This window comes from Asterias rubens, chromosome 15 (genome assembly GCF_902459465.1).
Source record: "Asterias rubens chromosome 15, eAstRub1.3, whole genome shotgun sequence".
Classification (NCBI taxonomy): Eukaryota; Metazoa; Echinodermata; class Asteroidea; order Forcipulatida; family Asteriidae; genus Asterias; species Asterias rubens.
In genome coordinates, this window is record NC_047076.1 from 2,344,232 (window position 1) to 2,356,749 (window position 12,518).

A 12,518-nucleotide genomic window follows, 5' to 3' on the forward strand; every position below is an offset into this window, starting at 1 on the left:
GGATCAGAAAAGGCCATTCTCTTTCCTGCTCTTACACCATCTGCTATTCAAATAAATAACAAACACGACAAGACAATTTCATTTTGCACAGCATTATGTTCACTCTGATACAAATATTTACACCAGGGTTTTGTTAAAGGAACATTACAGAATTGGTCAGAAACAAAATCGTCTAAGATCACAGATTAACATAAAACTTACTTGGTCTAATGATGATGATAGAAAAACATCCCTTGGAACATTTCTGTCTGAAATGTCATACTTGATGAGAAATAAATCAAACTAATTCCCTGCTTGGAGTTTATCGCTCAGTGAGCGCTTTATTCATTTTCTTTTTGAATTGATGTCATGCAAAAATGTGTATTTGGTGTTCCACTTTTTTCTCGTGACCCAGATGGCAGATGGTTCTCAAACTTCTACAGGTTTGTCAGTTTATGTATATGGTGGATTACATAAAGTGCCTACACTGCCAGCAACTGTTTTGTTTAATAGCAAAAACCAATTCTGTAATGTTCCTTTAATTTCTCCACACGGAGAACGAGGGCTCCTGAGACTGCGATTTGGTGGAAGGCTCCGCGCTCGGCCCTTTTTCATCTGCTAGGACGTCGCCACCCAAAGCTGCGAACATCTGAGAAGCTGTCAGGGTTCCAAACAATTTTAAAAACTTGTTTACTTCTTCATGTGGAAGTGTCGAGGCTGAGCGGTTAAGAGCACCGAATTCAAAACTCTGGTGTTTCTGATCAGCAGAGGGCGGGTTCGCATCCCCAGCCGTGACACTTGTGTCCTTAAGCAAGACACTTAATCATAGCTTAGTCCTTCGGATGGGACATAAAGTACAATGGACCATTCCGGGCTATCAATAAAACTGTGCGCGTTCACCCATTTGACCAATCGCAGCAATGATTGTGGTCGGACAAACTCGGTCATGCGTGTGCGTATATTTGGCATGCGCGGCAGAATCATGCAGAATGTCATTGGGAGTGTTCGTACACGTGTCTTGCTCGCGTGCGCGATGGGCGGAGCTTAGTGGAAAGCCGGAACGGTCCATTCAGAAATCAGTTTAAAATCATCCTCCTAACGTTTGTGGCACTTATCAACTCGCTTACTATCTACATCCAGCATCAGGGACATGACACACCTTCGTAATGTCAGAGCCAGTTTAACGTTCCTCATGCTCACACTCCACGTACCCGCCTCGCTAGCTATGGAGACGGAGCTTTCTCTAACATAGCACGTCGTCTATGTAATTCACTGTCGCTAGACCTTAGAACACAGAACAATCCTTCAATCTTCAAACGGCAGCTCACAACTCACCTATTCAAACAAGTATTTTAAATCCTGGACTTTTTGACTTTGCGAACCGGCGCCCTTGAACGTCATTTTTTGTCAGATACTTAGCGCGTTATAATTGCTGTTTATTATTATTACTATGAATACTACCGATTTTCACATGTGAGCTCAACGCGCTGGTAAACGATCGCTGTCAATTTTAAAAGCGATGGGAACGAACTGGGTTAGAAAAATTCATTGGTTTAATATCTACTTTGCGGGGGCAAATTGAAAAAGAAATCAAATAAAAACAAATCCGTTGAAAGAATTGAATGATACTCACAATCATTTGGATTCTTCTTACTCTTGGCAAAGGGATCAGGTCTGATTGCATATGCTGAGCCAGGCCTAGACAATGATGCCTTTAAGTGAAATAATAAAAAATAAAATAAAATAAACAATAAATGAATAATACAAAACAATTATACAAATAAACAATACAATAAACAATTTAAAAATAAATAAACAATAATTTGTTTAAAAACAAATCGGGGTGGAATTCACAAAAATTTGAGACTAGTCTTATCTCAAGTAAGACGAGTTACTCATCCTAACTTACGATTATCCCTTACTTAGGACTAGTCCTAGTTCTTTGTGAAATCGACCCCAGGACATTTATAACAATATAATAAGGTTTGCGGTAACACCATGTAATGATAATCTCTAACCGAACAGGGGACATCAAAAAAAGTCATCCTATTAAAAAACACAGAACATTAGAAAAGTTATATAGAAGAACACATAAAAAACACTTTGGGTTGAACAAAGAAAACTGACTCAAGCGAGATTTGAACATGTCACATTTTGATTAACCCTTTAGTCCCTGCACCGCCCGAGTTTGCTGAAATCCAATTTCTCAAGATTCTTGCAGTAAATTACTGGAATCGTAGTTCAAATTTTAAAAGATAGCCATGGCTTAATGTGTATGCACAATTTTTTACCCTTTCGGTAATATTTGTATAAAAGTACAAGTTCTCATGGAAACAATAAACGCCTCTCGTTAAACGGCTACGGTAATTTTTATGGCGAATATTTTTGTGCACGGATAAAATGGACACAATAGCTTTTCAAGGCTTTTGTCTGGCTCAATGCTCATACTGATTAGGCGGCTGGGCGGTACAGTGGCTAAATGGTTAAAGTGCCGGCGGTCAACTGAGCTCTCTAGCCCTAAATTTGGTGGTCTTTATTTTGTCAATATATTTGTTTAGGGGTTAGTGCCATTCAGAAAATACAGAATTGAATTTTTATCAGGACTCAAGAATACTGTGTGTGTTTCACCCACAAACCCAATGAGGAAAAAGTCCACAGCCATGTAACCCTGGTTGGATTCGAACCCATGACCTTTGCCATTGTAGAGTAGATGTTTCACAAATAGGCCACTGAGATTGCTCGGTAGCTGCGGTTAGTTTGAATCCTAATCTCTAGCAGCGAATACTGCAGAGCAAATGTTGTGCAGGATGTTCAACTTACCATACGTACGCCATCCATACCCATAGACGATGGGGATGGGGTATTCCTTGACGCAGACGGGGGTGCTGTAACCTTTTCAAGAAAGAAAAAAAAAAACATCCAGAATTACAAATGAAAATATGAGCATTCATCTTATAGGGTTCTTTTTTGAGTTTGAAGCTAATGAACATTTGTTACTGTCAGTTACAGAAAACGTTTTTTCTGGACTTACTTCAACCCGTTAACAACCATTTGAAACCATTCAACCATAAGGGTTGTATGGGGTGGTGCATCTGTGCACAGAACCAACTGTGTGTAAATGTGTGAACTGTGTGGATGCATTCACCACGCTGTCATATTGTAGATTGACTACCATTCAAAACCACACTGCCACTGGGTGATATTGAATGGTCAGACAGTAGGAGGGTTGACTGTGTATGGTATAGGTGCAACCACCACATGATATCATATTGCAGGCTAGTCTTGGTGCAAGACGTTTCTCGTTTCCCTTTTCACGCACACCGCGGCCAATTCACCAACAGCGCCCGCACCGACTCAACCCGCACCGACTCACGTGACTTAGTTCACTCACCGCTCCCCTGGAGAAACGTCTTGGTCCGTGTACAAATCGCTCGGGAAATTCCGAGCACATTCCAACCATGCCGCTGCGCTTGGCCTGCATAACTCTGACGTAGCAGTATCGGCATCAATCTGGTATCTGTAAGTCTTTGGTGGGAACAGCTTGGCATGGCATCTACTTGTACAATACAACGACGACAACAAAATGCGTCGCGCATGGAAAAGCTTCGACGGTGCATTTGTGCGTGGGGGCCCTATAACCTCTAGCCCTCAAAGTATAAAATGGCGTTTGATAGAGTAGACGAAGCTATCGATTTTGCTGCAAGAAAGTTAAGTCTTGATTAGTTTAAGAGCCAACAAGTTAACGCTCTTCGCCCAGGGTAATGATATATTTATCAATTTACCAACGGGGTTTGGAAAAAGCTTGATCTTCCAAGCTTCCACAGTTATTGTGGACTTTTTGAAAGGTGTTGTTGGTGGAAACGATAACCATGATAACGTCTAACGACGACATAGGCGCTGACGAGAAATCATTGGTTGTTGTCGTCTTGCCGCTTAAGGCTCTGGCTGTAGATCAGTTAGACCATGGAGGAATTTATTCCTCCATGGTTAGACCTAGTAAGCAAACTCGGTCTGGAGGCTGCTGATATTACTTCGGATATACCAGATCATGTTTTGGAACAATCGCCCAAGTACTCGATCCTGTTTGCAAGTCCAGAGAGTCTTTGCTCAAGCAAAGGGAAGGAACTACTGTTGCTGGTCAAAAACAGATGCTGTGGATTGTTTGTTGACGAAAGTCATTGCGTATCGAAATGGTATGTACCTTTTAAAAATGATTACTATCTGACTATTGTGTGACATTCCAATAATCTTAGGCATCTTGAAGAAAATCACAGTGACATAGCATAGTGGTAGGCAGGTTTTTTTAAATTTTTTTTTTAGAGTTTTGCCATAGTCTCTTTGCTTAAACAAGGTAGATATGGTGTATAACTATAATCTCTACTTTGATAATTAGTAATTGATGTTCTATTCAATTCATTGCTCAAGAGTCAGTGCTTTTTTCCAAGAATGGTATTGTGGCTGATTTTTATTGCTCTACCTATTTACCAACTCAAGTACTTAGAGGGTTATTCCTTTATGCCATTTGGAGTTTATGACAGACCTGTGAATGGCTTCTTGTGAAAAGCTTTGTCAACTAATACCCAGCAAGCTCTTTCAACCAAGCTTTTTGCATGCCCAGGCTTTCATTCCTTTCATGTTTTTATGACCTATTCACATGGGTGGCTCAGCCTCTATTCTTTAGTGAACCATTCTCCATAGTCTCTTATAATGGCTTTAGCTTATAAATATTCAGGCATGTATGCTCCTTTTTTGCAAAGGGCAAGGGTACCAATTCATTTTCTCCTTGGTAATAAAGGGCACTCTAAAAATTATAGTATAATGAGGAATTTTGTAATTTCTACAAGTTTCTAGAGTAATTCAAGGGCACTTGAAAACAACACTAATCTTTTGGAAACTATTTAAAGTGATGACTCTAAACTTGAGAATTTGTAGCCAGTTTGAACTACAATGCTTGGCAGCAACCTTTGAAAAAAAAATACAAAAATAAACAGTCCTCATCCCCCTCTTTTTTTGAAAAGCCGGGACTATCAACATATATTTTTTGTATACATGTGGCCTTAATTGACAATCAAGCTTTACAAGGTTTTGTTTTCACCCAACTTTTTAAAATACTTGTAATTGTTTGCAGCAATGTCATGAAAGGGATTTTATTTTAATCATTTAAAAGAGAGCTAGATTATCTCCATGATGTTTTGCAAATATCAATACATGTACATTGTATGTGCTATTGTTTTAACCAAATAATAATTACTTCCTTTTCTACTGTGAACAGGAAAAAGCCAAGAACTTTTAGTCAAAAAAATTATGGATAATCCACATTTTTAACTTAACATAATTTGTTTGTTTTAATTTAACAGGGGTAATTCATCAACCAAGAGTTCAGCATTCCGGAAGTGCTATGGCCAGCTGGGACAGCTACGCTCCATCCTGAACCAGTCAATTGTTTAATATCACGTTTTCACCTGAGGTTGTTTTTAAAACCAAAAATAACTGTACATAATTATTTTAATGGCACTTGAATTTTGACCATATTCAATTAAATGATGATTTTTTTTTTGTAGTCAATGACTATGTGTACATGTATTTGTTTATGTCCATATTCAATCAAGTGTGAACCATTATTAGCAAACTTTAAGCTGTAGGCACACTGTCCAAACAATGATCAAAAGACAAGTCCAATTCAGATAGAACTGTGTGATCTCCAATACGACACTATTTCAGAGGGAAGTAGTCAACATGTGTTATTATATTAATTTCATGAACAGTGAGTTTTTACACTGAAACCAAACAATGATTGTCCTTTCTTCATCCTGTTGTAATAATAAGCACAGTGAACTTGTCTCAATTTTTAAACAACTATTATTGTATCATTGCCAAAGGTTCAAGACAAAAACATGTTGATTAGGTCTTCTTGTTTTTTTCTTTTTCAAACTGCTCAACATGTAGTCAAATTAAAAAAAGGCTGCTGAAAACGTTAACAACCAAGTAAGATTGTTGGTGAAAAAAAAGTTTTATAGTATGTTGTAGTTTGCCAACCTCAATGCAAATCTGCTTTTTTTCATGGCATTCTATGTATACTAGCAGTGAACAATTTCATCCAGCATTTTTGCATCCTGAATGGTAATATTGAGTAGCAAATGATGATTTTGAAAAGCAACTGACACATTGTGCATAGCCTTTTGTTACTGTAACAACCAACAAGTTACTGTCTCTTGCACATGAAGTCAGACTGAGACATAGTTTTATCTTGTGGTGTGCTGGTCACATGTAAATTCCTAGTCAAAAACAGTTTACATGTATGTGGCTATATATCACTGGACAGCATCAACTAATAGGCAGTAAATGTATACCTTTCAAAATTTAAATGATTACCTGCAACTATTTACAATTGAGTTACAAAGGCTTCATCTGTTGTTTTAAGTTTTACATACAAGTTCTTTCACTAAAAAATACATGTAAATATGTACATAACTATTTTGATGGCACTTGAAATGGATGTTATTAAAATGAATGTCTTTCAATCAATGAAACACTTATCTGTTGTGTATCTTTGTTCAGATTCAATCAAGTGTGGACTATTATTAGCAAACTTTAAGCTGTACACACACTGTCCAAACAATGATCAAAAGACCAGTCAAATTTTGTCTTGCCCGGTTATCTTGCAGTAATTCACGTTGTTTTTGAAAGGGCTAATGAGTCCCTTTTCGCATTTAAATTATATCTCTTGCTTTTAATGAAACTTGCCACAGGAAAAAAACAAAGAGACATTTGATTTTTAAATAATCACAAAAGATTTTATAAGAAGAGTTGCATTTCTTAGAGAAGCAGTGTGGTTACGACTTAAATTTCTTCAGAAGTTAGTGTAGTGTACAATAACTTATAAGACATTACCAACTTAGTGAACATTTGGATGTCAACCAACATTTGCCGAGAACTGTTGTTTAATTTCGTTCTTTTCGCCACTTGGCATCTTTGGAATCACATTGTTCACATAATTATATTCATACTGGCGGTTGGTGTGATTTCTTCTCCCAAAATTGTGCTTAATACCGATAATAACTGACTGTCTTTCTTTAATTTCGAAATTATTGGCAATATCTTCTACAAGTAACAAGTTCTCTGCCGCAAATAAACACCATCGAGTTTTGCCGAGGCGGCCACGGCCCGGCGGCGGTCCAGTGGCCAGGGAAGCCATTGTTATTATAATACATTGCAAACTTTTCGGATTTCCACCGCACGACAACAAACGCACATGTGCATTTCCCGGGTCCCCGCGGCAGCAGCGATGTTTACTCGGACAACGATGCATGCAGGTTACCAGGCTGGCCCGCTTCTCTGTTTCCAGTTGTGCGCGTGCGTAGTATTTTGTTGACCCACACGTTGAATATGTATACGGAGGTCACATAACTCAAACATGTACACGGACCAAGACGTTTCTCCGGGGGAGCGGTGAGTGAACTAAGTCACGTGAATCGGTGCAGATTGAGTCGGTGCGGGCGCTGTTGGTGAATTGGCCGCGGTGTGCGTGAAAAGGGAAACGAGAAACGTCTTGCACCAAGACTAATTGCAGGCTGGCATAGTTTATCTATCATTCAAAACCACAGTGGATGATATTGAATGGTCAGACAGTAGGAGGGTTGACTGTGTACTATGTAGATGCATTCACTACATGATATCATGGCCCAATTTCATAGAGCTGCTAAGCACAAAAATTTGCTTAGCATGAAATTTCTTCCTTGATAAAAACAGGATTACCAACCAAATTTCTACGTGATTTTCAGGATTAGCAAACAACAGCTGAATACCAGTAGCAATCAATACGTAACAAATGGACATTTGGTTGGTAATCCTGTTTTTATCAAGGAAGAAATTTCATGCTAAGCAAATTTTTGTCCTTAGCAGCTCTATGAAATTGGGCCCATATTGTAGACTGGCATAGTCTGTCTATCATACAACACCACAATGGAAATTATCTTCAAGTGCGCGCTAATCCTCCAATCAGATTTGCATAATGGAGTGGTGATAATTACCTTTATTGCACAGTTAATATCACTACCTGTGTCTTGTGTGTTCTTTGTCGTGCGCCGAGTTTGCTTGAAAATAAATACGATACCACACGTGCGCTCGTGGAAATACGGAAAATATAGCGCGTCTGCGTCCCATACCCAAGCCGAATATGGGACGCAGAAGAGCTATATTTTTCCGTATTCCACTTAACTTATAATATTGAATGGGCAGACAGTAGAAGGGTTGACTGTATACTACGTACTGTGTGGATGCATTGACCACATGACATCATATTGCAGACTGGCATAGTTTACCTATCATTTAAAACCACAGTGGATGATACTCAATGGTCAGACAGTAGGAGGGTTGACTATGTTCTGTGTACATGCATTCACTACAAATTGCAGTCTGGTACAGTTTATCTATCATTAAAAAATTACAGTGGATGATATTGAATGGTCAGACAGTAGGAGGGTTAATTAGTGTTACTAATTTGTTGTATTTAGTTTAAGACTGACCTTTTTAATTATTCCTTTTTCTATAAGGTCAAGTTTTGATGTCCGTTTGCAGCCAAGAACAGCAAAATGGGACCAGATCTTATCCGAGGCAGACGCAAAATCTGTCGCTGTCCTGTGCAAAACAGAAAAACAAAAACATCTATATTAAAAAAAACAAATTTTTGCAACAAGGATGCTTTTTCTCTCATATTCTCTTGCAACTTTGATGAGCATCCGAGTCAAAATTTTCATAGATTTGATATTTTATGCATATGTTGGGATACACAAGTGAGAATACTGGTCTTCGACAATTACCAAAGGTGTCTAGTGCCTTTAGTCGTTGACTGTAAAACATTGCCTCATGTGACACGAGACTCAAGTTTGTGAGGATAGATCTTCACTTACCTCCCCTCTTTGTCTTGAATGTCAGGCTTGGCGTTATTCTCCAAGAGGAACATTATCACCTGAAGAAAGTATACAAAACAAAAGAGAAATGACATCAAGATAAAGGAACGCTGGCTCTACCACTGCTCTTGTCCTTTTCGAAACCATGGGCTTCGGCTTTGGATTCGGCTTCAGGCTCTGTCCTCTCGTCTGAAGCCCTGAGTGCGTACTCAAATAACACGCAAACTGTCAAAAGCAATCTGGAGCCAAAGTCGTGGGTTCGAAAAAAGGGCCTGTGTTAATTCCTAAAAATAAAAATAAAATTTAATATTGGACTTTGCGAAGACAGATGGAAGTAAACAGACATACATTATCAAGTTATTTTCAATGTGCTGTATTTTTTACCACGTGAGGGCGCTCTTAATAGTATTATCACTTTCAGGGGTATTTGCAATTCGTCCTGCACAGCTTTAATCGACGCTCTGTCACTTTTGATGTGCCATAGTATGTAGATGCTTTAGAGGTGGGTTGTAACAGCTCCTTTAAAGGTCTTTATGTCCGCGATGGATTGTCAGTGGTGGTAATGTGTTCCAGTCTTCAACTCTTTTGGATGTGAATGAATATACCTCTGGAAGTGATACATCGTCACACGGTCAACAAAAAAACCTGAATACAAATGAGTAAAAAAAACATCAAAGTATAAAAATAAACGGTCCAATTGTGTTTTTACCCTTCCATGTTCTTGGAATGCAGCTGCATGCAGGGATGTCCAGAGCGTGTCCTTGTTTTGATAATTCACATCAGCTCCGGCCACAATGAGAGCTTTGACAACATCATAAAAACCCCAGAAGGATGCTGGAAATAAGATAAACAACAACAATAACAAAAACAACTGTCAATCTTGGGAAGGGATCTTGGAAAAAGAAACAAAAAACTAACAAGAAAACCTTTTTTTTCCAGTAAATAACTTGTTATAAAATGTCTTTATTTTGGATTGTTAAGGTTGTATAATAAGACCGCTGGGGGAAAAAAAAAATATATAGAAATAAGTAAATAATGCTATGTACCAATGTAGAGCTGACTTTGACGGATATCTTCAGAGTCTCCATGCACTTCAACACTCTCCGACAAAAACCTTTCAACAAGCTGAAATTGGAAAGACAAACAAAGAAAGTTTTAAGAGGGTTAGAGGGAGCCTAACTGAGAACTAACTGTAAAACAAAACTGGAATGGCATCAGATTTATATGTAAAATAAATACAACATGCATGTACAATCAATGTCAACTTAGAAATGTTTAGCACCATGCAAAATTTAGCACCAATACATGACTACACTGGAGACTCCCGGCCGGCTGAAGTAACCTCATATCCAGCTTTTTACTCGCACCTGTACATAATTCTATCTGCACCTGACACAAATTCCTGTTGCCTAAATCAACACATGCGCTCACACGCAGTGCGTAAACATCTTCAACCATTTGAAGGCTGCACATTACAAGGAAGAAGAAAAAGAAGAAGAAGTGTTGTCAACGGGTCCTACTAAAAGCCGACAACTCGCCGACAACGCCGACAACAAGTCCAGAGCGCCGACAACTCGCCGCCAACAAGTTTTAATTACCTCGAAAATTGCCAATATACCATAGATGTATTAGAACTATATGTGTTCTGTAATATAAACATAAATTTAATGGAAAAACTTCACGAAAAGTGTGAATTTTTAACCAGAAAAAAAACTGAACGTTCACGGAAAACGGTCGGACGCCATCTTGGCTTAAAATCGTGTTCGGACCAGCCCATTATGATGCGGGTGAGTCAGACTTAGCGATAGAGGGCGGGCGTCATGCACTGTGCACACTGCAGTGAAGGGTCTTCACATGAAGCCCGCCCTCTGTTGTTGACAAGTGCTAAATCTACCCGTATCATAATGGTCTGGTCCAAACACGGTTTTTAAGCCAAGATGGCGTCCGACCGCTTTTCGTGCAAGTGAAGTTTTTTTCTGGTTAAAAATTCACACTTTTTGTGAAGTTTTTCCATTAACTTTATGTTTATATTACAGAACACATATAGTTCTAATACATCTATGGTTTATTGGCCATTTTTGAGGTAATTAAAACTTGTTGGCGGCGAGTTGTCGGCGCTCTGGACTTGTTGTCGGCGTTGTCGGCGAGTTGTCGGCTTTTAGTAGGACCGTTGTCAACTTGTCAAGACTCAAGTGACATAGTCTCATCATACTCAATTCATAGTCATTACTTATTAATATTATAGACCTTTAATTTAGTATAATTTTAAATTCGCACTTCTTTTTTGCTGCCGTCCCCTGTAACATAGAGCCTAGCTAGACTAGAGCCGAGCTGTTTACAATTCCCCCATATTTCCACATCACCAGGGCCCAACTTCATGGCTCTGCTTACCGTAACTGTAAGCACAGAATCGGCGCTTACGGAAGCAGAGAATTCTGTGCTTACGGCAAGCGTGTTTCACAGGCTAGCGGCGAATTTGGGCTTCTGCGCGTGCGTTCTCCACTTTATGAGGCATTCTACAAGGAAGTTACAAGGGGACAAGGCTAGCGCAGAAATTCGGCACTTGCACGAAAGTGGGGAATCGCGATCGTAAGCGCAGAATTCGGCGGTAAGCATAGCCATGAAATTGGGCCATGTAGATCACTGTCAGTGTTAGACTGTATTGATTGGACATGAGTATATACTCCAGAGGAGGTTTCTGATCAATATACTATAGGAAGATCATGGAGGTAGTATGATGGTGATGATGTTGTTGGATTGCGGTCGTATTTGAAAGGGATCCATTTGATTTTGAAAGTTTTGTTTGACACATACATAGGCGCCTTTATCTACAAACATATCTGAATTTAAGTCACAGCACAGATAAAAACAAACACATACCGTTTCATTTCCTTTCTGAGCAAGAGTTGACAGTTCCGGCAGGCTAATTTTCGCCACAGCTAATTGTTTTTGGAGGTCACTCATGACCGTTTCATTGCTACTGGCGACGGCGTCTGCAGGAGCGGCCATCTTGAATTTTGCGCTCTGAATGGAATTTAGGAAGCACGCCCTCTGTTGACTTAAGTCTAAAGCCGCATTTTGTGGGCGGATCGAGTGTCTGGCATAGTGGGGTGCCCTAAGTCGCAGTGCACTCAGCACACACATAACAATATAAAAAATATTTGAAAAATAATACCAAAAGAATAAATAATTATAAAACGAACACATTTCAAATTTAAACTTTTGTTATCATTTCTTTTATTTATCCACAGTTCATCATAAAATAATTTCAAGTAAGAACAATAAAATATTCGTTGAAAGGGAGAAAACCAAATTAAAATTAATCTTGAAACAAAAATTCTATAAAACAATAAAATATAATATTTTATTTGGGTTCCTCATATTGATCACTATAAGTAGGGCCTATCTTTAATATACAGCTTTAATGAAAACAAAAATTCTTTGCTTGTTTTCAGTGAAACAAAAATTACAAGAAACACACACTGCATCTTGCTAACTTGGAAAGTATTTTTTCATAAGTTCAAATTTATCTTTTAATTTTAATAGCTAGCGATCAAGTTTGTAGATCTAGACCAGCATTTCTTCATTTTCGAGCGCTTGCACAATCTGTATTTGCGAGAAGGTCTATGA

General features: G+C 38.7%; 2 protein-coding genes across 2 annotated transcripts; one reads left to right on the forward strand and one right to left on the reverse strand.

The window, feature by feature from the left end:
- Nucleotides 1-449: 449 nt before the first annotated feature.
- Nucleotides 450-11,902, reverse strand: LOC117300330 (inversin-like). The gene is made up of 8 exons (XM_033784081.1): nt 11,769-11,902; nt 9,935-10,013; nt 9,598-9,722; nt 8,889-8,947; nt 8,505-8,616; nt 2,800-2,871; nt 1,613-1,691; nt 450-636 (listed from the first exon to the last, which is right to left on the reverse strand). Exons 1-8 carry the CDS (start codon nt 11,895-11,897, stop codon nt 518-520), a joined length of 774 nt encoding a protein of 257 aa, XP_033639972.1. The 5' UTR covers nt 11,898-11,902; the 3' UTR covers nt 450-517.
- Nucleotides 3,901-5,524, forward strand: LOC117300331 (probable ATP-dependent DNA helicase RecS). The gene is made up of 2 exons (XM_033784082.1): nt 3,901-4,172; nt 5,337-5,524. Exons 1-2 carry the CDS (start codon nt 3,943-3,945, stop codon nt 5,425-5,427), a joined length of 321 nt encoding a protein of 106 aa, XP_033639973.1. The 5' UTR covers nt 3,901-3,942; the 3' UTR covers nt 5,428-5,524.
- Nucleotides 11,903-12,518: the final 616 nt, after the last annotated feature.

Coding starts and splice junctions, on each gene's coding strand:
- LOC117300331 (XM_033784082.1), top strand. CDS start 3,943: ATGGAGGAATTTATTCCTCCATGGTTAGACCTAGTAAGCAAACTCGGT. Junction 4,173..5,336: donor AGTCATTGCGTATCGAAATG/GTATGTACCTTT, acceptor TTAATTTAACAG/GGGTAATTCATCAACCAAGA.
- LOC117300330 (XM_033784081.1), bottom strand. CDS start 11,897: ATGGCCGCTCCTGCAGACGCCGTCGCCAGTAGCAATGAAACGGTCATG. Junction 9,723..9,934: donor TCAAAGTCAGCTCTACATTG/GTACATAGCATT, acceptor TCTTATTTCCAG/CATCCTTCTGGGGTTTTTAT. Junction 2,872..8,504: donor AAAAAGGAATAATTAAAAAG/GTCAGTCTTAAA, acceptor TTTCTTGAAAAG/GTTACAGCACCCCCGTCTGC.